A 24,202-nucleotide genomic window follows, 5' to 3' on the forward strand; every position below is an offset into this window, starting at 1 on the left:
CTGAACCACAACTGTGCCTTAGAACATTTCACAACCACACAAAACATCATTTTGTGGTATTAGCCTCTACTATCGTGAAAAATGAAATTCATCAGCTCTTTAAAATGAAACGGTGCACAGTCCTTTCACCATGTTGGCCTGTGGAAAACCAGTGTTGTCGGCCCGATGGACCAGCGTCCCCGTCGTTGCCGGACCACCGTTGGCCACCAGTTGGGTTTTGGGATCAAAGTGGGGGCGTTTCCTGTATCCGGTTCTCCTCACGGATCCATGACTACAACATGTTGCTGCAAGTGCAGAGACGTTTGCTCTGGAAAGAACTTTAGAGCACATTCAGTGCTGCAGGATGAGGGCTGGAAAAGGTGCCAGTTCTTTTCTCACTGCAGGGAACAGTTAAAAAAAGCAGCTTAAACTCTGAAAACATGAAAATGATACAGAGACATCATTGATTTTGATTCAGTTGTTATCCAGAATGGATTAGAAATGTTCCTGTTTGATAAAAATGCAGTGAATTGGGATTATTGAACTCCAACCTCTCCAGATTATTTACCTTCATCACAGTCTCATCACTATTTCTGATGTTTCCTCAGGATGGACGAGGACAGAGCAGAGTCCACAGTGCCCAGCTGGGTGTCCCTGAAGAGTGACCGGTCCAAAGCTGAAATAATAGACTTCAGAAGTTCAGATAAAATGTAAGAAAACTAAAGCGTGATGATGTGTTTGGTGTAGCACCCTTTAAACTTTGGTATCAGACCTCAAAGCTCACCTTTAAAGTAAGTTTTCTGAACACACATAACTCTGCCTTAGAACATTTCACAACCATACAAAACATCATTTTGTGGGTATTAGCCTCTACTATCGTGAAAAATGAAATTCATCAGGTCCTTAAAATGAAACGGTGCACCAACATGTCAGGCGTTCGCTCCCATTAACTCCCATGTTAACTTTAGTGTGGTAAATCTTTTAAAACTGAAAATTGCTTGTGTTTTTAACTGGTCATTTCTCCTACATGGTTAACATCATCTCACTAAAATTCCTAGGCATATATTTTAAAGTTTCCCAACAATATCCATCATTGCAGAGTGCTCCAGCTCTCCATTTAGATACGGATGGGTAAGACATGGCAGGTCTGTGCAGCTTGTTCTGCCACACTGTTCCACCACATGTCATGAAAATTCATTAAAAAGTCTATTTATAAGGCTCCTGGTTCTAATAAACCCATAGACAACAATATCAGTCATTTCTAAATGGTTGAAATAAGCTTTTGAATACGCGTGACCTCTGTGCTATTTAATGATCAGTTTCAGAGACCAGACTACTGTATTTGGAGCATAAATGGAGAACTTTTGTTCTATTCTATGAGTTTATGTTCCTGATTTGGCACTTTTATTTTTAACATAAATTCACAATGAGAAAGCCACTAAACACTAGAAATCAATACACTTTTCTCCAACTAAACGAGCTTGTTGGAACGTAAATAACTTTATATTTTTTGCTCAGTGTTCATTCAATCTTCAACTGTCAGAGCAAACTGAAAGTAGAAGTGAACGCAGCCTTTCTTAGGCGTTGCTAACGCCCAGTAGACATGTATAACCACTATTCCCATTTTTGACAGCTATCAGAAACGGTCTGCTTCCATTGGAGATTCCTCCTGTCCCGGGGGTGAAAAGAAACGGAGAACTGAACTGCAGACCGCCGACCTGAACAACAGCGTCTCACGTAAGCTCGTACATTTGTTTATAATAGATACTTTTGGGTCGGAATAAAGGAACAACTTGTGTATTTACAATGTGCAAGAGAAGATCCAGAGAGCACTTGTTTGGTTCCACTGGAACCCCTGGACCCTCTGAAGACCTTCCTAAATGCTTAGACAGTATTTAGCAACATTTAGTCATTTAGTTCTGGAAAGTGTTAAAGAGTTGAAGGCAGGTGACCTTTACAGGACAATGGGTCTGCTGAGTATGATGTGTTTGGAGAAGGTTTGATGTGTTTTTCTAAATATCATCCAGCTTTTACCAGCTGTTTAGTCCAAGCAAACTCTTGGAAGACATGGAAATGGTTGTTATAGACTAAATTACACTTGAAACCCAATGAAATAAAAGAATAGGTGTACATAAGAAGACATAACATTTAAACTGACAGTGAGATGGGTCATTACCCGACTGTTGCTTCTATCATTCAAACATGACAGAATATTTTCCAGTTGAGGACATCTGTGTTACTGCTGTAGATGACAATTGTAAAAGGATTTAAAAGATTGTTTTTTTTAGAGGGTGGTGAACTGCAGGAGGTGATAGAGAACATAAGATGAGTCTGAAGAGAAGATGTGAACATGTGACTGAAGGAACTCATGAAGCAGGAAGTGGAACCCTGCTGAACAAGATCTACACTGAGCTCTACATCACTGAGGGACAAAGTGAGGAGGTGGACACACAACATGATGAGACAGCTTGAGAGAACCTCCAAGAAGAACATCCAGGACACTCCAATCAAGTGCCAGGACATCTTCAAAGTCTTATCTGAGCAACAGACACATCAGAGTGGTTCTGACCAACGGTGTCGCCGGCGTTGGAAAAACCTTCTCAGTGCAGAAGTTCAGTCTGGACTGGGCAGAAGGTTTGGAGAACCAAGACATCAGTCTGGTGCTTCCACTCTCATGGAGGGAGCTGAACTTGATCAGAGATGAGCAGCACAGTCTTCTCTCACTGCTTCATGTTTTCCATCCAACATTACAGAAGATCAGAGCAGAAGATCTGACTGTCTGGAAACTTCTGTTCATCTTTGATGGCCTGGATGAAAGCAGATTTTCACTGGGTTTCAACAAGCATCAGCTCATCTCTGATGTCACACAAGTATCGTCAGTTGACGTGCTCCTGGTGAACCTCATCCAGGGGAACCTGCTTCCCTCAGCTCTCATCTGGATCACCTCCAGACCTGCAGCAGCCCATCAGATTCCTCCCTCGTGTGTTGACAGGATCACAGAAGTACGAGGCTTCACTGACTCCCAGAAGGAGGAGTACTTCAGGAGGAGGTTCAGTGATGAAGATCTGTCCAAGAGAATCATCTCACACATCAAGGCCTCCAGGAGCCTCCACATCATGTGTCTGATCCCAGTTTTCTGCTGGATCACTGCTATAGTCTGGAGGACATGATGACCAGAGACCAGAGAGGAGAGCTGCCCAAAACCTGACTGACCTCTACTCACACTTCCTGAGGGTTCAGATAAAGAGGAAGAAGCAGAAGTATGGAGGAAAGCAGAGACCAGAGGAACTGACTAAGGCTGATAAAGAACTCCTTCTGAAGTTGGGTCGGCTGGCGTTTGAACATCTGGAGAAAGGAAACATCATGTTCTACTCAGAAGACCTGGAGCGATGTGGACTGGACGTCTCCGAGGTGTCGGTGTACTCAGGAGTTTGTACAGAGATCTTCAAGAGAGAGAGTGTGATCTTCCAGAAATCAGTCTACTGCTTTGTTCATCTGAGCGTTCAGGAGTTTCTGGCTGCCGTCTACATGTTCCACCGTTACACCAGGAAAGACACAGTGGTTATAAATCAGTTCCTAAAATATTCTGAACCAATCCGCTTTTCCGGGTTTGCTGGGTTGTACAAATAACGATCCAGTCACATCTCTTGATGACTTCCTCAGGAGAGCACTAATGAAATCTCTCAAAAGTGAAAATGGCCACCTGGACTTGTTTGTTCGCTTCCTTCATGGTCTCTCTCTGGAGTCCAATCAGAGGATCTTGGGTGGACTGTTGGATCAGAGGAACAGCCACCCAGAAACCATCCAGAAGGTCCTCAACAACCTGAAGGAGGAGAACAGTGATGAATTCTCCCCAGACAGAAGCATCAACATCTTCCACTGTCTGATGGAGATGAAGGATCAGTCAGTCCATCAGGAGATCCAAGAGTTCCTGAAGTCAGGGAGATATCAAAGAGGAGACTGTCAGAGATCCACTGTTCAGCTCTGGCCTACCTGCTGCAGATGTCAGAGGAGGTTCTGGATGAGCTGAACCTGTGCAGTACAAAACCTCAGAGGAGGGACGACGTCGCCTGATTCCAGCTGTGAGGAACTGCAGGAAGGTCGAGTAAGTAAAGATTTTTGGGGCCGGACATCGGCGTTTAAATCAAGCGAGTGGATCATGTCAGGTAGCAATACCCCCTCCAGTGGTCATTCCTTCAATTCTTTATCTCCATTGCAGCGTCCATAAATTAAAAACAACAACAATTCATCCAGAAATGTTCAACACTGGCTGGATATAAGTTCAAAGGTCAATCCAGACAAACCAACATAAGGCAGGAATAATAGGAGCCACAAGTTAACTGACTATCATGAAATTACTGTCATGTCATTAAATAACTTTTGTTTGTTTGTATACATCGTATTCTAACAACAGAAAAACACATTTTAACTAATGACACGTGACTATTTTGCTTCATTTGTTCAACGTAAAAACAGCCGGCCTCGTTGGTTTAAATGGGTGTTTTAGGTCTTTGTGGCGGTTCCGTTTGGAGCCTTTATGTGACCCACAAAGTTGTTTGAGCCTTTCCACACCCGTTAGGTGGCAACTTCATCACTAGCAACAAAAGGTGCAGTGAAAATGATTTGAAGGGAAACAGGCAGATAGAACAGAAGCTGAGGGCAATCGATGCAACCAGAGACTCTGATGTCATCGATCGGATCGCTGAATTAAGACTTGACGCACGATCGTACAAATTGGATGAAATGCAAAATATCCAAAGAGCCGATAGACAGATAAAAAGATGCACGTTTCTTTAAACCATTTGCTATAATCATTTTAAATATTGAGTAATTATGAGCTGTTCTAAAATAAGACAAATGTTGAGAATAATTCAGTGTCATTTCAGATCTGATGGTCGTTCAAACTGTTGCTCTACGGTGTTGAATTTAGCTTTTCCAGGAAATGAGCTACATTTGTGTTGAGGTAGATTCTCAGATAAGTTGATTAGAAATCCCAAGTTTGACTCACTATTTTTGTTTCATACACAACAGACTGTCTGGTAGTGTTCTTTCAAAGAGTCATTGGGAAGTTGTGGCCTCAGCAATGACGTCAAACCCTTCTCATCTACGGGAGCTGAGCTTAAGCTGGAACAAAAGCCTGACAGATGCTGCAGTAGAGTTACTGTCTTCTGCAATGATGCATCCAAACTGCAGACTGGAGACGCTCAGGTCAGGAGGCCTCTGTTGGTCTTTTCTAAATTTCTTTACATTTTCTGCTTTTCTCTTCATTTTCAGATTTAGAAATGTGTTTTTATTTGCCCCATTTATTCCTTTTCCAGGCTGTGGGACTGCAGTTTATCAGAGATCAGCTGTGGCTCTCTGGCCTCGGCGCTGAGGTCCAATCCCTCCCATCTGAGGGTTCTGGAGCTGAGTCAGAACCAGCTGAAGGATCCAGGAGTGAAGCTGCTCTGTGGTGCTCTCCAGGATCCTCTCTGTGAGCTGGAGACTCTCAGGTCAGTCAGAGATGATCCAGTACTTTCCCAGGTGTAACTAGTTAGACAATAAATGTTTCCATGTTTGATTTTTATTTGTCTTCTCTCAAAATAATTGTTATTTTAGACTAAGTAGCTGCAGTTTATCAGAGACCAGCTGTGATTATGTGGCCTCAGCTCTGAAGTCCAACCTCTCCCATCTGAGGGTTCTGGACCTGAGCCACAACGCGTTGCAGGATTCAGGAGTGAAGCGGCTCTGTTCTGGACTGGAGAGTCCAAACTGTAAACTGGAGAGGCTCGGGTCAGTCTTCATTTTTCTACCTATATACCAGCTGCTAAGATGGTGAAGTGAGGCTGTTCTCAACACTGCTGTGATGCACCACATTAAAAACATTCCTTGGAATATCGTGAATTCAGGTCTGACCCAACTAAGAACTAACGTAGGTTTAGTACTGACGCAGATAACATGCAGCCCTGCACCGTATAACCTCATCCTGCATTTTTCAGATTAAGCTACTGCGGGTTATCAGAGATCAGCTGTGGCTCTCTGGCCTCGGCGCTGAGGTCCAGTCCCTCCCATCTGAGGGTTCTGGACCTGAGTCAGAACCAGCTGAAGGATCCAGGAGTGAAGCTGCTCTGTGGTGCTCTCCAGGATCCTCTCTGTGAGCTGGAGACTCTCAGGTCAGTCAGAGATGATCCAGTACTTTCCCAGGTGTAACTAGTTAGACAATAACTGTTTACATGTTTGATCTTTGTTATAAGCGTAGTGTTACAGTTCTCAGAAAAAAGACCACACAGGACAGATTTGCAGTATTAAATTGGTTGTGGAAATCTGTCCCATGTGAGGATGGTCATCAATGACTAGAAAGGAAGTATCAGTTGTAGATTTGTCTTGTTTTATTTTAGGCTGGCCACAAAACCGCCCAAACATTCAGACCAATCAAAAATGGTTCTTCCTGTCTTTTAAAGATCAGAAGGAAAACTAGAAAACCCAAAAAGAAAGCTGCTGCAGTGTGCCATGCCCCTTCTCTACTGAGAAAAGCCATCCCAAAAAAGAGAAAAGCCCAAGTGTGAAGTGAGCGCCCTGTTAAACCTTGGTACCGAAAGCCTGCAGTCATTCTCATCTTAGGTGGCTTCATTCCAGCCAGAAGCCCAAACCTGCCTCCCTCTTAAAGGGGCAGCAGGTCAGTCCAACCACAGAAACCTTCATGAAGATCTGAAGCTTTCAGCATCCACAATTGTTGCACCTCACTTCCATTGGAGTCCAAATCAGAAGTCAACAAGTTGATTCTACACCGATTCTACACAATGCCACCATTTTAAAAAGGTTTCCATCCATAAGTTTTCACACATTTTTAGATAAATCTGTTTGTTCATCGCCTCCTTCTGTTGTAATGGTCATTAAAGAAAATGACCTTATTGGAGTTTTTCTCCTCACAAATATGACTTTCTATGAACGATGCAATAAATGCAGCTTGCAATCTAAGACAATATGGAAGTATGTGTATATAATAGTAGTGGAAGTAGCTCATAAAATAATACATTTGCTCTTCTCATCGAATCTTTCTATGTTATTAAAGAAAAACCTGCTCTTAGTCAACAACATCTAAGACATCAGCCAAAAATCCTAATTTTATACAATATAATATAAAACAGTAGAGAAGAGTCTTTCTGCAGAGACACTGGTGGCAGGAATGCAGAAGTATCACCTGCTCAACTTGGAAGGTGGAGCAGAAACCACCAGCTGAGAAGGTCCTCAGCCAGAGGAAGTGGTGGAGAACCATGAAACTTGCTAAGCTCCACCTCAGCTCCAGAGACGGGCTGAGCTGGAGCTGTGGCACCAGGTATCGCCCAGAAGAGCCTCCAACAAACAAGCTCTTCTCTTGGGAGGAGAGGGCTTTGAATCTCAGCTCAGTGTGCTTGTCTCTAGTAGGTGGCAGCTGCACCTTTTCCTGAGGTCCTAGTTGATGCCCTGAGGGGAATTGATGCTCCTGCAGTGTTTTCTGGCAGCATTGAGCTTGCAGTGGGGCAATCAAACACACTGTGGGGGGGCTCTCTTTCCTTCTCTCATCTGGAGAACAAGTGACACCAGCTGCCAATCATTGTTGGAGAAATGTGCAGTCAGGGGAACCATGCGTCCAGACTATAGCCACCCTTCCAGCATCCAGCAGTGTCTAAAACCTTTGATTTGGTTTCACCAGAGAGTGTAGGGATTGCAGGGTCGCTGCAGCATCGCCCACAAGCTATCAGGAGTGGGTCGCTTTGTCCCAACTCCTGACAAGAGTTGAGAGCTATTGAGAAATGTGGTCTCACAAACTTGGAAGGTATTTTGACCCACACACACTTTACATACGCTGGAGATCTTGTCCAACCGCCCTGAAAGAACCCAAAATAGGAACATAGGGCAGATAAGCCGGTGCAGGACCAGAGGTTTGTTGCTTGTAAGCTGTGTTTTGCTCTGGTACATGTTGATTTTTATTTGTCTTCTCTCAAAATAATTGTTATTTTAGACTAAGTGACTGCAGTTTATCAGAGACCAGCTGTGATTCTGTGGCCTCAGCTCTGAGGTCCAACCTCTCCCATCTGAGGGTTCTGGACCTGAGCCACAACCCGTTGCAGGATTCAGGAGTGAAGCGGCTCTGTTCTGGACTGGAGAGTCCAAACTGTAAACTGGAGAGGCTCAGGTCAGTCTTCATTTTTCTACCTATATACCAGCTGCTAAGATGGTGAAGTGAGGCTGTTCTCAACACTGCTGTGATGCACCACATTAAAGAAATTCCTTGGAATATCGTGAATTCAGGTCTGACCCAACTAAGAACTAACGTAGGTTTAGTACTGACGCAGATAACATGCAGACCTGCACCGTATAACCTCATCCTGCATTTTTCAGATTGTTTAACTGCAGCTTATCAGAGATCAGCTGTGGCTCTCTGGCCTCGGCGCTGAGGTCCAATCCCTCCCATCTCAGAGAACTGGACCTGAGTCACAACCATCTGCAGGATTCAGGAGTGAAGCTGCTCTGTGGTTTTCTCCACTTTCCAAACTGTCGACTGGAAACTCTGAGGTAAACACCATTCTCAAAAATGTCCATTATTCCATCCGAGGGTCCTCACACTTTCTGAGTGTGTGTGTTGTGCCCAGTTCCTTCAGGAGGGGGGCCACACGGGGACCACTTATTCATGATAAACTGATTTAAGGACAATGAAAAAGCCGACAGATGGTAACCAAAATTAGACAAAACTAGGTGAGGGTGCCTGGTAGACACCAGCCAACGAGGAGGGAGATGGTGAGGGAGACAGGAAGTCATCTAAGACAGGTTGTGCCTTTAAAGATGAGCCACAGGTGAGATGGATCTCCATGATGAGATGGGAGGGAAAGAGGTGGGAGAACCTGGGAAGAGTGAGGGCCAGAACAATATAGATTCTCCTCTGGAACAGTGCAAACCTGAGAGGTTGGAATTGTGGTAATTACATATTACTATCATTTTTAACCTGTAACTAAATTAAATATTTACAGATCATGCCTTTGATTAACCTTTCAGATGAATACTGGTTTCACTTATAACCTTATAAAAGTTTCCCTTCTTTATTTAGATTAAGGAGCTGCAGGTTATCAGAGATCAGCTGTGACTCTCTGGCCTCGGCGCTGAGGTCCAATCCCTCCCATCTCAGAGAACTGAACCTGGGTTGGAACCATCTGCAGGATTCAGGAGTGAAGCTGCTGTCTGATCTCGTAGAGAATCCAGACTATGGGCTGGAGACATTGAGTCAGTAGCTGGTTGAAGCCAGTCAACTCCCGCTCATCTGCTGCATCACTCACTGACCACTGGTGAAGAGCATCTGTGGAAACATCTGCCGTCTACTCCCTCCATAGATGAAAAATTCAGTTTTTAAAAAGCGCTGGTGGACTTTCAGGAGATCAGTCGATGGTCGACAAAGCAGAAGCAGCTTCGCCTTGAAGTTAAATTAGTTCCTGGTATCACACAATGCATCTTTATAAAGTTCTAAATGGCTCCTCGGCCACTCTTAGAAGCATGGAAACATTCTCTTAATTGTCTCTTCAAATGTCTGTATTATACGTTACTATTTTACATCATGCCTTCAGAATCTTTAGGGTTTAGTATTTACTGTCTCTGTGACATGGAGCATTGGAATATTTCAGCTGCAGCCAGCAAAAACCCATCAGAATGACGGCTATCGGTGGGAACCGCAGCTCATTTGACTTTAGTCAGTCTGTTCAATGTTATAGGATTTATTGCAATCTAATAAAAACTATGAATAAATGTGGGGAATAGGAAATAAAAAGAAGCAAAATGACCAAATAAATCTCCCATGAATACTGTAAATTTAAAGATGTCAAGAATGGAATATCATCTTAAATGGAATCAAACAAAGGGAAAAGGCCTCCTTTAAGTTTACTGCAAAAATAAACACTAAATCAAGAGCGACACGCGCCAAAAACGTCTCATTCTCTCTTCTGTCTCCACTCATTCTTTTTAATCTCTTAAGATAATCGGGACGGGGTCGTGTGATAACAAAACAACCTAATTGGGGACTATTTTTGTTGCGAGAACTTTGGCTCTTCAGAAGTTTCTATGTTGGCTTCCACAGATTGTGCATCCACTAGAAACTCAGTGTTTTTGAGGAACTACCAGGAGCGGCTGGAGTGGAGGCCAATGACGCTATAGCTACATATAGGTACATATAGATCACCGTTATCCTCAGCCCAAAAGACCACCAGTTGGCGCAGCAATACTAAAGATAGGAGGTTGTGGTCGTTGCGCAGACGCAGAGTGATATCACGCACAAACGTGCCCTATGTTCTATATACCGTATGTTCGTGACCAAAGGGCGCACCGTATTAAAAGGTGCAGCCTCAGTTACGGGTGCTATTTCTGTATTTAACACATACATCAGGCGCTCCGGATTATAGGGCGCGGGCATGGTAAAACATACCGCTACGATAGCTTAAACATGCATGCTAGCGCGTATTTAGCAATTTTGCGAAAGCCGGCAAGTCGAACAACCGACAACAATGTTTCCAAAATTAAAATGTTCGTATTTTTCGTATTTTGTTATTAAGCCCCGGAGGGCTGAAGCAGGACCGCTGTTAAAAATGTATCAGTCCGCGCTTCCAGTTCTGGTGCAACGTCCAGTTCTAAATGTATGAATCCGCGTATTGACGTTTCAACGTCCCATCAGTAAACGGAGAGATTTGGATATAGTCCCCCTGCGGTGGTGTTTTTAGAGCAGTTCTTAACAACTTTCTCTTTGCCTGATAAGAGGTCCAAACATTATTTCACTTCCCTGTAAAATACTCTAAAATTTGCCATTCAAGATCAGATACCAGCAGGTATAATTCATCCAATTTCTTATTCTGTCAGGCTGTTTTTAAACCTTTGGCAACATCAAATAAAGCACTCAACTGGTATTATGTCAGGCTGGATTACATCCCATTAAAGAAGAAGAAAAAACAGTGTTGAGATGGGTTTGTGTCACTTTAGTAAAATCAAAGCATTTTTCTTTATGTGCCAGCAATGAACACAATCTAAGAAGTCTCTGACACTAAACATATGGAGCTCCTATAGAACAAACTAAAGATTTGTTGTTAAGATAAAGAAATGCAACATTTCCCCCAGAGAAGCGATGGCGATGGAAAAAGCCCTGGCTGTGTGTGTGCATCACAGCAGGCGTGGGTTCTCCTCTCTGGAGTCATGCGGGGCTCCTTTGAAGGGCAGATGAGGAGGTTGGTTACAGATTCCCTTCAGAAAGATGATTACGGTGCCAAAGGTCATCACCGGGGTAACCAGGAAGAGGCAGAGTGGGTCTACTGTACGAGCGATGCCGCTCCAGTTATCCTTCTCCTGTCAGGACCAGACATTTACGCCACTTTTGATCTTTTTAAATCAGACTTTGGGTTGAGGACTCTGTTTGAACCCTCTGAGCTCATTGTAGTCGTTCTTGTTGCGCATGTGTTTAATGATGTAGTGGCTCCATCCACAGCCGGCTTGATCTCTGCGTACAGCTGATCGCTCGCTCCTCCCTCTTCTTGTGGTTTCACAGCTCCACACAGACACCAAAGCTCAGAACTCAAATGAAGCTACTGATGCTTCTATATCTCATGTGTTTAAATGTTTCTGGAAACTGAAGAGAATTAGTTTATATTGTTAGCATCTTTTATTTTATTAGCATGTGTTATACTATATGTTTTTGTTTTATGTTACAGTTAGTTTAGGAGTTAGGGATCGTATATAATCTTTAGTAGGAATACACATAAGCAAGTCAGTTGACCCTTCTTTGACATGAATACTGCTTAGACAGTTGGAGCCAGGCAGACAGGAAATGGTAGACCCTCATCGTAAAATATGACAGCATAATTTACTGGTGATTGATAAGTTCCTGGACAGGAATAAGACCTCTGACCTGGCCATCTGAGAAGACAATGGAGAAGGACTGCACCAACACCAAATGAGGCAGGAAGAAGAAGATGAAGTCATCCAAGAAGAAGGACTGGATTGGACTGAATTAGCATCAATAATTACATATGTCTTTCTATATAAGACTGGGCCAAGGGATAGTTAGGTTGTCAGACTTCATGCCCTGACAATTGACTCTGTTGTTGGTAGGGTTATGAACTGCCCAGAGCTCTGTAATATTTGTATCTTGAATTGATTCTGTTTGCTAAATACATTTTAAAATTGACATTTGTTTGCTTGAAGTCTTCATTTAAAGAACACGCGGATTGGCAGTGACACACGAGAGGTATTGCAATCCAACAAAACGTCCTGGCAGCGTGTGTGACTCGGGTCACCAGTCCGTGTCTCCCAGACTGTTTCTCAAACATCAGCTCACTGCGGGACTTCACACTGTCGTACTCCTCAGCCGAGGCAATGTAGCCCACTGAGCTGGATCGCCGCGGTAACGCTCCATCCCAGTACGGCTCTGCCTCAGCAGGGCAGGACATGCGCAAGATGTGGGGTCATCGCTGGAGGAAGAGCTGGCAGAAAAAGAAACAGGATTTGGAACACTGATAATTATGTGTGTGTGTGTGTGTGTGTTATAGTGGGAAAACCACATGTTCATATATCCTCTTTAATATCTTATTAAGTCATGTTATTAAGTCACATGTTCATATATCCTCTTTCATGTGTTATTAAGTCATATGTTCATATATCCTCTCATGTTATTGAGTCACATGTTCATATATCCTCTTTCATATGTTATAAAGTCATATGTTCATATATCCTCTTTCATATGTTATTAAGTCATATGTTCATATATCCTCTTTCATGTTATTGAGTCACATGTTCATATATCCTCTTTCATATTTTAAGTCACATGTTCATATATCCTCTTTCATATGTTATTAAGTCACATGTTCATATATCCTCTTTCATGTTATTAAGTCACATGTTCATACATCCTCTTTCATATGTTATTAAGTCATATGTTCATATATCCTCTTTCATGTTATTCAGTCACATGTTCATATATCCTGATCTGTTCAACAAAGGGACAACAGGATGTGTGTGTCTTACCTGTTTGGTCCACTCAGACATGACGTGCGTGCTCGGCGTCCTGAAGTGGAGGTTGAGGACGACCACACAGTTCAGCACCACCACCGTCACCACCACCATAATGAACATCAAATATCTTCAACATACAAACACACTCAGGTGTTTTCCATTTTTTAAATCTCAGCCGGTTGTCACCTGGTTCTGCAGCCCTAATGTAGATATAGTTTGGAGAAGCAGAATATATCTGATTCAGAGTTAAAGTGATGTGGAGTAAATGGTGCGTTTACCTACTTCACAATAAGAGGAACGGACGTGGATGTTTCTGGAGCCTTTGAGAGATCAAGAGTAGGAAGACAGACTGAGCGAGCAGCACCGAGATGGACAGTGTCATCTTCTCACCACCTACACACACACACACATTTTTATTATCCTTTTTAAAATATATTCAAAATCTGTTGGGGAGCTAATTAATGTTTCTCCATTAATGGCAGCCCCTCAGCTCCGCCCACTACCGATGTTTGCTGCTTTATTAGCTGTGTTGTCCCGTGCTGACGTGATATTCAGCTATAATGTCTGATTCTTTGGGTGCTGTTGAAGGTTAACTCAGTTCATGTAGTTGTGATTCTGAAAAGGTCCCAGACTGTTCATCTGCCTGACGCTGGCTTCAGTACGTTCTGTGACTCTGCACTGACTGTCTGCGGGCAGGTAGTAGACCAGCGAGGCCAGGAAGGAGATGAGCACGCAGGGGATGATGATGTTGACCACGTAGAAGAGAGGTTTGCGTCTGATGACCAGGTAGAAGGTGATGTCCTGGTGCTTGTTGCTCTCCATGGGAATGTGTTTGTAGGTGTTTCTCTTGGCGGGTCGGTGGATGATCTCCCACTCACCATTCTCTGTTGGTCAAAGCCAGAGTTCAGACACAAGTGATGAAGTTATGACTGTCAGTCTGGTTGGAGCTGCAGCCAGTCTGAAGGCTCAGGCTCTGGTGAAAACAACTTCTCTGCATGTATCAACAGCATCCAGTACACTGAAAGTCCCCAACAAGCTCCAGGACTGTATGCAGTAAAAAATAAAAATAAATGGAAATGAATCTTTACTTGGTTACCTGTAAAGCTTGCAGGATCAATAATGATCCATTCAACCATCCACTTGGTTTCATTGACTATGTCTTCCTTCAGGAGCAACCTGATCACTTTGGCATTGTACGTTAGAGAGCTGCAAGGCAACATGGGAAATGCAGTTCAGAATTTAAAAAGCCTGTTTTCCTACTGGGAGATTTTAGCTGCACCATGCATTTTATTTTTGCACCTTTTTCTCCTCTCATATGTGTTTAGATTCTATAAAATCTTGACTCAGCTCAGTTTAAAACATCATGTCAGAGTTTGTCTGCGTTTCAAACAACAATGAAAAATCCTGCCCGTGCATACGTGAATTTGAGCGTGCAGTCCTGCCAGTCAAAGGGGAAATATTTGACGCTGATGGAGCAGGACGATCTGAAGATGGCGGGTGGTAACCAGTAGCAGAGACCTGTTGAATCCACCAGAACGTTGCAGTAGTAGGCCACGTTGAATTGGGCATCGTTGCTGAGGAGGTGGTTGTACACACACGGAAATGTATTAAACATAACGAATTCAAGTATAAATAACAGGACAAGTGATACTTGTTCATTGTTATGACTATTTGATCATGTTAAAGGGGTTGAAACCATATTTTGAAAGATAAAGGCCGTGTTTGATTAGAAACTCTTTCTGAACTCTGGTGCTCTGAAACATCTCTGCTTCCATTTTCAGCTGTTTTTATTCTCAATAACATCAAGTCATCCATCCATCCAAATCGTGGTCCTGTTGGACCACCAAAGGACAAACACTTTCCATTTAGCACGGACAAAAAAACTCAAATCCTGTTTAGCAATGAAGCTGTGGGGAGAGTTTGAGGAGCGTTTCTGAGGAACACGCTGCCATATTGGGTCCAAGCTGCTGGGGTTTTTGTTGTTTCCAGGTGAATCGGTGGGCAGCGGTGTTACCGCCTGTCTCTGCCCCCCCCCCCCTCTCCCCGTGGTCGTGGTCACGCCGGGCATCTTTACTGGTCCCGTTTTAAACAGGTTCTGTTGGGAACAGGTGTTCTCCAGAACTGTATTCCAGGCTGCTGTGCTGAAGGGCTGTTTTCAGTAGCAATAGAGCCAGAGTGTGCCTGCTCCATATGAACCCCCCCAGGCCGTGCTTTCCTCCTGGCTGAGCCATAATCAGCTCTGGATGGACTGGTTCACGCTTGGACTGAGTCAAGATTTGATAGCTTGACTGATTCTTACAGTTTTGGATCAAACCCCCATCTGCTGATTCCAGGAGATCTTTAAAGGATCTCAGAGCTTCAGATTCATGAAGCCTGCTCAGCCCCCGGCAGCGCTGATGAAACCATTTCATTCCTTCAAAAAAGCAGAACATGAAGCTCCAGAAAAGGTTTTTGGATCAAGTTTCCAACAGAACGAGGACAAGTGGGTAAAAGCGCCACTTTAAAGCCTCCAGGCCTCAGAAAACATCCACCTTTAGGATGCCTGACTTTAGAGGATCGTCGGTTCGCTCCGAGCACAAGAACAAACATGTTTAACCTCAGTCCAAGAACATCTGACCTGAAATGATCAAAAACCTTCAGCGTAAAAAGATGGTGGAGAGAAAGCTGCTGGGAGGTTCTCAGAAGAGAAGTGGCATTAAAGCCAGCTGGAAGAGTCCAGCCTGCTTCCTGCTCCTCCAAACAGGCGTCTCCACACCAACACTGAGGAACACGGGCTTCTGTTCTTCCTTCTCTTCTGACTATTGTGTGTTTGATGAATGCAGCATCCACTCACTGCCCCCCCCCCTCATTTACACTGCTCCTGGTTTCACAATGCTCCTCAGACAGATGCAACCAGAGACACTGATGCCGTCAGACAATAAACCTGAGTGTTGTTGTGTCCGGTTATTAACATGTTCCATGCTTTTCCTCCTGCAACAGTTCATCACACCTGCTCAGGGAAACCTCGGTGTAAAGGAGGTGAAGCCGTGCCTCAGTGACTCTACTTTGCTGTTTTAGAAACTAACAGTTATTAGATGAATATACAGTGTGCACGTACGCGCACACGTGTGTATAAACACTTAATACACGCGTGTGCGTGGATGTAGACTTTTTAGTACTTTGGGTTCATAAACTTTTTAGTATTTTGCAGATACGTGTCTGTATATAAACCAGATCCTCCTGTAATAAAGAACTAAAGGCTGACTGTTGTCACGTGACCTGTCTCCGTCTGTGTCCGATGATGGAACCTGCCTGGAACATCTGGTCCACAGAAAAAGCAAAACAGCTCACAGAACTGGTCCAGTTTAGACCCAAAAATGACATTAAATAATGAAAATGTGTGACACAATAGAAAAATGGACGAACTTTCTATTGGTCATTGACAGTTTCACTCATCGTCATCAGAATTCATCAGAAATATTCAAACCAACAAACTACACACAGAACCGCAAAGTTTAGAGCTTAAAGGGAGCGACAGGTGAAGATTTAAAGCTCAACGCAGCTGAAGAAGTTCCAAAAAGGAGAAATATCATGTGGTGGTTTATCGCCACCCGGTGGACACGCGTGGAACTGCAGACAATAGTTAAACGCGCTCCGACACATTCTGACCTCTGCTGCTCCTCCTGGACTCCAGGGCTGCAGAAATATGCTGCTTTTACAAGTCTTTAAAATCTGTCAAGCATCATAAATCTTATTTATTTAACCAGGTTGAATAATGGTGGAGAATGGTGTCCGAAAATCGTCTTTATTTTAAAGTGAACCAGAACAGTTCGGTCCGCGTTCACAGAGAGGCGGAGAGACCTCGAGAGAGTCCAAAACAAGTCCGCGAGGAAAACTCTCAAAAATAGTCAAGCCACAGAAGTCAGGGTTTGGCGATGAGGCCGAAAACACTCCGCCGCTGGCAGACGGGAGTTCTGTCCTTAAATCTAACGGGAGATTGAAGAGAGACCGCAGGTGCGTGTGTCTGCGGGGCCACTGTGGCTGATGAGCGGCTCCTCCACGCCCCCTGAAGGTAGACACCCGCAACAACGGTCCCAGAAACTGGGAACCCAACAAACCAGTTTTTAAAAGTATTCCTTTCAGACTAAGCAGGAAGACTGAAGACCGACAAGGTGAGTGTAAACGAAGAGCATTATTGAAAAGAATTGACAGTTGTGTTTGGAGATAAAATCAAGATTTGAATCAATGAGACTTCATATTTAGTTTTAAAACATCATTTTCAAAACATCATTATGCATTATAAATGAAGAGGTCTTATTTAACTTTCTTATAGTCTGGCTTTAGTTATAGTTGAATAGTCTTTCTAAGTGAAGTTTAGTTTATGTTTCTGCTCTTTGCTACTGATCCTAAAAGAACTTTAAACCCTCCCAGAACGCTTTAATGGTAGTAATATATACGCCATGAAGCTGTTGATTAGGTTTTAAAAGTGAAAGTATTCTGTTCAGACGAAGCAGGAAGAGCGACATTTTTGTGACAGGTGAAAAGCTCTTAGAGTTATTAGAGCTGTTCAACAGTCCAGGTCACAGCTGGATATTTTGGTATTATTTAAGACAATAAACTTTAAAAATAATTAACTAAATCCACACAGGATCACAGGACACCAACAGGATTTTGGGTTCATGTTGCACGTTTTCTCACAGTGGTTTATTGTTCTATGTTGTGGAACCACTGTGAAAGAAATGCAGGAGTGGGTGTCATTCCTTTCATCTATTTTAAATAGAGCAGTGATCTTTGAGGACTTGGATCATAGAAATAATTGAAGAGGGGAACAAAGGAGGGAAGTTAAAAAGTCCTGACTAGTATGTTTATGTAGCACCAGATAATTTAGTGGCTGAGCTGAAGACAGTCCTTTCACCATGTTGGCCTGTGGAAAACCAGTGTTGTGGGCCCGATGGACCAGCGTCCCCGTCGTTGCCGGACCACCGTTGGCCACCAGTTGGGTTTTGGGATCAAAGTGGGGGCGTTTCCTGTATCCGGTTCTCCTCACGGATCCATGACTACAACATGTTGCTGCAAGTGCAGAGACGTTTGCTCTGGAAAGAACTTTAGAGCACATTCAGTGCTGCAGGATGAGGGGCTGGAAAAGGTGCCAGTTCTTTTCTCACTGCAGGGAACAGTTAAAAAAACAGCTTAAACTCTGAAAACATGAAAATTATACAGAGACATCATTGATTTATTGATTCAGTTGTTATCCAGAATGGATTAGAAATGTTCCTGTTTGATAAAAATGCAGTGAATTGGGATTATTTAACTCCAACCTCTCCAGATTATTTACCTTCATCACAGTCTCATCACTATTTCTGATGTTTCCTCAGGATGGACAAGGACAGAGCAGAGTCCACAGTGCCCAGCTGTGTGTCCCTGAAGAGTGAATGGTCCATAGGTAGATTAATAAACTTCAGAAGTTCAGAGGAAATGTAAGAAAACTAAAGCGTGATGATGTGTTTGTGTGGCAGCTGTTAGTCACATTAACAGCAGCAGGTTGTGAGTTTATTATTGGAGATGTTTAACACTTAAACCTCAGACAGTCATATAGTTACAGACTTAATGTGAATATTGTTGATTAGAAACAAGAATCAGGTTTAAACTGAAAGATGAATTCAGACATAAATGCTGGAACAATATTGAGTCTTGATCAGGTTCTTTCATCCTATAAATCAAAGGACTAATAGAGATGTGTTTCATAGTGAGAGGGGGGAGCACATCCTATCAAACTGGGACCAGGCAGCTCCACCAGGAGAGTCCTCTTGTTCACAATCTGGAAGCAGATCTGGAGATGCTGAAATGAAGCCCAAACAAAGTAAAACTGTTCAATATGAGATTTAATTTGTGATGTCATGAATTTGGAGTTGTGTTGATTTATTATAGATGGAAATCATTGGTTTACTTATGTTCAGGAAGTGATCTGCAGGAGGTGATAGAAGGTCATAAGATGAGTCTGAAGAGAAGATGTGAACATGTGACTGAAGGAACTCATGAAGCAGGAAGTGGAACCCTGCTGAACAAGATCTACACTGAGCTCTACATCACTGAGGGACAAAGTGAGGAGGTGGACACACAACATGAGGTGAGACAGCTTGAGAGAACCTCCAAGAAGAACATCCAGGACACTCCAATCAAGTGCCAGGACATCTTCAAAGTCTTATCTGAGCAACAGAGACACATCAGAGTGGTTCTGACCAACGGTGTCGCCGGCGTTGGAAAAACCTTCTCAGTGCAGAAGTTCAGTCTGGACTGGGCAGAAGGTTTGGAGAACCAAGACATCAGTCTGGTGCTTCCGCTCTCATGCAGGGAGCTGAACTTGATCAGAGATGAGCAGCACAGTCTTCTCTCACTGCTTCATGTTTTCCATCCAACATTACAGAAGATCAGAGCAGAAGATCTGACTGTCTGGAAACTTCTGTTCATCTTTGATGGCCTGGATGAAAGCAGATTTTCACTGGGTTTCAACAAGCATCAGGTCATCTCTGATGTCACACAAGTATCGTCAGTTGGCGTGCTCCTGGTGAACCTCATCCAGGGGAACCTGCTTCCCTCAGCTCTCATCTGGATCACCTCCAGACCTGCAGCAGCCCATCAGATTCCTCCCTCGTGTGTTGACAGGATCACAGAAGTACGAGGCTTCACTGACTCCCAGAAGGAGGAGTACTTCAGGAGGAGGTTCAGTGATGAAGATCTGTCCAAGAGAATCATCTCACACATCAAGGCCTCCAGGAGCCTCCACATCATGTGTCTGATCCCAGTTTTCTGCTGGATCACTGCTATAGTTCTGGAGGACATGATGACCAGAGACCAGAGAGGAGAGCTGCCCCAAACCCTGACTGACCTCTACTCACACTTCCTGATGGTTCAGATAAAGAGGAAGAAGCAGAAGTATGGAGGAAAGCAGAGACCAGAGGAACTGACTGAGGCTGACAAAGATCTCCTTCTGAAGTTGGGTCGGCTGGCGTTTGAACATCTGGAGAAAGGAAACATCATGTTCTACTCAGAAGACCTGGAGCGATGTGGACTGGACGTCTCCGAGGTGTCGGTGTACTCAGGAGTTTGTACAGAGATCTTCAAGAGAGAGAGTGTGATCTTCCAGAAATCAGTCTACTGCTTTGTTCATCTGAGCATTCAGGAGTTTCTGGCTGCCGTCTACATGTTCCACCGTTACAGGAAAGACACAGCGGTTATAAATCAGTTCCTAGAATATTCTGAACCAGTCACATCTCTTGATGACTTCCTCAGGAGAGCACTAATGAAATCTCTCAAAAGTGAAAATGGCCACCTGGACTTGTTTGTTCGCTTCCTTCATGGTCTCTCTCTGGAGTCCAATCAGAGGTCTTGGGTGGACTGTTGGATCAGAGGAACAGCCACCCAGAAACCATCCAGAAGGTCCTCAACAACCTGAAGGAGGTGAACAGTGATGAAATCTCCCCAGACAGAAGCATCAACATCTTCCACTGTCTGATGGAGATGAAGGATCAGTCAGTCCATCAGGAGATCCAAGAGTTCCTGAAGTCAGAGAAGAAATCAAAGAGGAGACTGTCAGAGATCCACTGTTCAGCTCTGGCCTACCTGCTGCAGATGTCAGAGGAGGTTCTGGATGAGCTGAACCTGCACCATTACAACACCTCAGAGGAGGGACGACGTCGCCTGATTCCAGCTGTGAGGAACTGCAGGAAGGCCGAGTAAGTAAAGATTTTTGGGGCCGGACATCGGCGTTTAAATCAAGCGAGTGGATCATGTCAGGTAGCAATACCCCCTCCAGTGGTCATTCCTTCAATTCTTTATCTCCATTGCAGCGTCCATAAATTAAAAAAAACAACAATTCATCCAGAAATGTTCAACACTGGCTGGATATAAGTTCAAAGGTCAATCCAGACAAACCAACATAAGGCAGGAATAATAGGAGCCACAAGTTAACTGACTATCATCAAATTACTGTCATGTCATTAAATCACTTTTGTTTGTTTGTATACATCGTATTCAAACAACAGAAAAACACATTTTAACTAATGACACGTGACTATTTTGCTTCATTTGTTCAACGTAAAAACAGCCGGCCTCGTTGGTTTAAATGGGTGTTTTAGGTCTTTGTGGTGGTTCCGTTTGGAGCCTTTATGTGACCCACAAAGTTGTTTGACCCTTTCCACACCCGTTAGGTGGCAACTTCATCACTAGCAACAAAAGGTGCAGTGAAAATGATTTGAAGGGAAACGGGCAGATATAACAGAAGCTGAGGGCAATCGATGCAACCAGAGACTCTGATGTCATCGATCGGATCGCTGAATTAAGACTTGACGCACCATCGTACAAATTGGATGAAATGCAAAATATCCAAAGAGCCGATAGACAGATAAAAAGATGCACGTTTCTTTAAACCATTTGCTATAATCATTTTAAATATTGAGTAATTATGAGCTGTTCTAAAATAAGACAAATGTTGAGAATAATTCAGTTGCATTTCAGATCTGATGGTCGTTCAAACTGTTGCTCTACGGTGTTGAATTTAGCTTTTCCAGGAAATGAGCTACATTTGTGTTGAGGTCGATTCTCAGATAAGTTGATGAGAAATCCCAAAGTTTGACTCACTATTTTTGTTTCATACACAACAGACTGTCTGATAGTTTTCTTTCAACGAGTCATTGGGAAGTTGTGGCCTCAGCAATGACGTCAAACCCTTCTCATCTACGGGAGCTGGACTTAATCAACCAAAGCCTGACAGATGCCGGAGTAAAGTTACTGTCTTCTGCAATGATGCATCCAAACTGCAGACTGGAGACGCTCAGGTCAGGAGGCCTCTGTTGGTCTAAATTTCTTTACATTTTCTGCTTTTCTCTTCATTTTCAGATTTAGAAATGTGTTTTTATTTGACCCATTTATTCCTTTTCCAGGCTGTGGCTCTGCAGTTTATCAGAGATCAGCTGTGGCTCTCTGGCCTCGGCGCTGAGGTCCAATCCCTCCCATCTGAGGGTTCTGGACCTGAGACAGAACCAGCTGCAGGATTCAGGAGTGAAGCTGCTCTGTGGTGCTCTCCAGGATCCTCTCTGTGAGCTGGAGACTCTCAGGTCAGTCAGAGATGATCCAGTACTTTCCCAGGTGTAACTAGTTAGACAATAAATGTTTCCATGTTTGATCTTTGTTATAAACGTAGTGTTACAGTTCTCAGAAAAAAGACCACACAGGACAGATTTGCAGTATTAAATTGGTTGTGGAAATCTGTCCCATGTGAGGATGGTCATCAATGACTAGAAAGGAAGTACCAGTTGTAGATTTGTCTTGTTTTATTTTAGGCTGGCCACAAAACCGCCCAAACATTCAGACCAATCAAAAATGGTTCTTCCTGTCTTCAGAAGGAAAACTAGAAACCCAAAAGAAAGCTGCTGCAGTGTGCCATGCCCCTTCTCTCCTGAGAAAAGCCATCCCAAAAAGAGAAAAAAGCCCAAGTGTGAAGTGAGCACCCTGTTAAACCTTGGTACCGAAAGCCTGCAATCATTCTCATCTTAGGTGGCTTCATTCCAGCCAGAAGCCCAAACCTGCCTCCCTCTTAAAGGGGCAGCAGGTCAGTCCAACCACAGAAACCTTCATGAAGATCTGAAGCTTTCAGCATCCACAATTGTTGCACCTCACTTCCATTGGAGTCCAAATCAGAAGTCAACAAGTTGATTCTCAGAATCAGAATCAGAATCAGGTTTATTGCCATTGTTCATGTAATACACAGAATTACACAAACTAGGAATGTGTCATGGTGTGCCGCTGCGACATTCAACATAAAGAAGACCACACTAGAATAAGATAAATAAAATAAAATAAGACATATATACAGTATATACATAAATAGTGAGTGGTAAGAAATAGTGCAGGTCCAAGCAGGAGTAATATATCGCTCGTGAGTCCGGCTGGCTGCTGTTCATGGTGCTTAGTGATAAGTCACTTGGTGTTCAGCAGCCTGATGGCAGAGGGGAAGAAGCTGTTTGTGTAGCGGGAGGTTTTGGTCTGAATGGACCGTAGTCTCCTGCCTGAGGGAGGGGGAAAACAGTCCGTGACCAGGGTGGGAAGGGTCGGCCGTGATCCGACCTGCACACCTCCGGGTCCTGGAGATATACAGGTCCTGGATGGATGGAAGCCTGCAGCCATCACCTTCTCGGCAGCGCGCACGACGCGCTGCAGCCTCAGTCTGTCCCTGGCGGTGGCACCAGCATACCACACGGTGATGGAGGAGGTGAGGATGGAGGAGGTGAGGATGGACTCGATGATGGCCGTATAAAACTGCGCCAACATCCTGGGAGGCAGTTTGAGCTTCCTCAGCTTCCGTAGGAAGAACATCCTTTGCTGGGCCTTCTTGACGAGGGAGCTGATGGTTGGCTCCCACTTAAGGTCCCGGGTGATGGTGGTGCCCAGGAAGCGGAAGGAGTCCGCGATGGTGATGGGGGAGTCCATGAGGGCAAGGGGGGGGCAAAGGGGCTGTGACTTTCCTGAAGTCCACAATCATCTCCACTGTTTTCTGAGCGTTCAGCTGCAGGTTGTTGTGTCCGCACCAGGACACCAGTCGAGCCACCTCCCTCCTGTAGGCAGTCTCGTCGCCATTGGAGATGAGTCCGATGATGAGGGTGGTGTCATCTGCAAACTTGATCAGCTTGACAGACTGGTGGCTTGAGGTGCAGCAGTTAGTGTACAGGGAGAAGAGCAGGGGGAAAGTACACAGCCCTGGGGTGATCCAGTGCTGATGGAGACAGAGTCCGAGACTCTTCCCCAGCCGCACATGCTGCCTCCGATCCGTCAGGAAGTGAGTGATCCACCTGCAGAGGGAGTCAGGCACACTAAGCTGGGACAGCTCGTCCTGTAGCAGAGCGGGGCGGATGGTGTTGAATGCAGAGCTGAAGTCCACGAACAGGATCCTCGCGTAGGTTCCCGGGGAGTCCAGATGCTGCAGGATGGGGTGAAGGGCCAGGTTGACCGCGTCGTCCACAGATCTGTTGGCTCTGTAGGCGAACTGCAGTGGATCCAGGAGGGGGGTGGTGATGGACTTGAGGTGTGGCAGGATCAGGCGCTCTAAGGACTTCATGACTACAGAGGTGAGCACCACAGGTCTGTAGTCGTTAAGCCCAGTGATCCGTGGCTTCTTGGGGTGATCCGTGGCTTCTCCTCGCTCTTCTTGTGGTTTCACAGCTCCACACAGACACCAAAGCTCAGAACTCAAATG

The 24,202-nt window shown here is 44.3% G+C and overlaps 1 protein-coding gene across 5 annotated transcripts; it reads left to right on the top strand.

Annotated features, from left to right (window-relative positions):
• Positions 1-566: 566 nt before the first annotated feature.
• LOC130520477 (ribonuclease inhibitor-like) lies at positions 567-22,816 on the top strand. 5 transcript variants are annotated; one of them, XM_057024174.1, is made up of 8 exons: positions 2,493-4,084; positions 5,011-5,187; positions 5,298-5,471; positions 5,578-5,751; positions 5,958-6,131; positions 7,961-8,134; positions 8,341-8,514; positions 21,894-22,816. In XM_057024174.1, exons 2-8 carry the CDS (start codon positions 5,063-5,065, stop codon positions 22,102-22,104), a joined length of 1,206 nt encoding a protein of 401 aa, XP_056880154.1. In that variant the 5' UTR covers positions 2,493-4,084; positions 5,011-5,062; the 3' UTR covers positions 22,105-22,816. The 5 variants fall into 5 exon arrangements, 3 of the variants coding, with proteins under 3 accessions (XP_056880156.1, XP_056880154.1, XP_056880155.1); XM_057024175.1 differs by lacking the exon at positions 21,894-22,816 and adding an exon at positions 9,044-9,732 and having other exon boundaries at positions 2,499-4,084; XM_057024176.1 differs by lacking the exon at positions 5,298-5,471 and having other exon boundaries at positions 2,488-4,084.
• Positions 22,817-24,202: the final 1,386 nt, after the last annotated feature.

Source organism: Takifugu flavidus, unplaced genomic scaffold (assembly GCF_003711565.1).
Source record: "Takifugu flavidus isolate HTHZ2018 unplaced genomic scaffold, ASM371156v2 ctg396, whole genome shotgun sequence".
NCBI lineage: Eukaryota > Metazoa > Chordata > Actinopteri > Tetraodontiformes > Tetraodontidae > Takifugu > Takifugu flavidus.

Bases quoted from the DNA above. Each gene is read 5' to 3' on its own strand.
- LOC130520477 (XM_057024174.1), top strand. From the start codon at position 5,063: ATGACGTCAAACCCTTCTCATCTACGGGAGCTGAGCTTAAGCTGGAAC. The intron at 5,188-5,297 runs GTCAGGAGGCCT...TTCCTTTTCCAG, and splicing joins TGCAGACTGGAGACGCTCAG to GCTGTGGGACTGCAGTTTAT. The intron at 6,132-7,960 runs GTCAGTCAGAGA...TTGTTATTTTAG, and splicing joins TGTGAGCTGGAGACTCTCAG to ACTAAGTGACTGCAGTTTAT.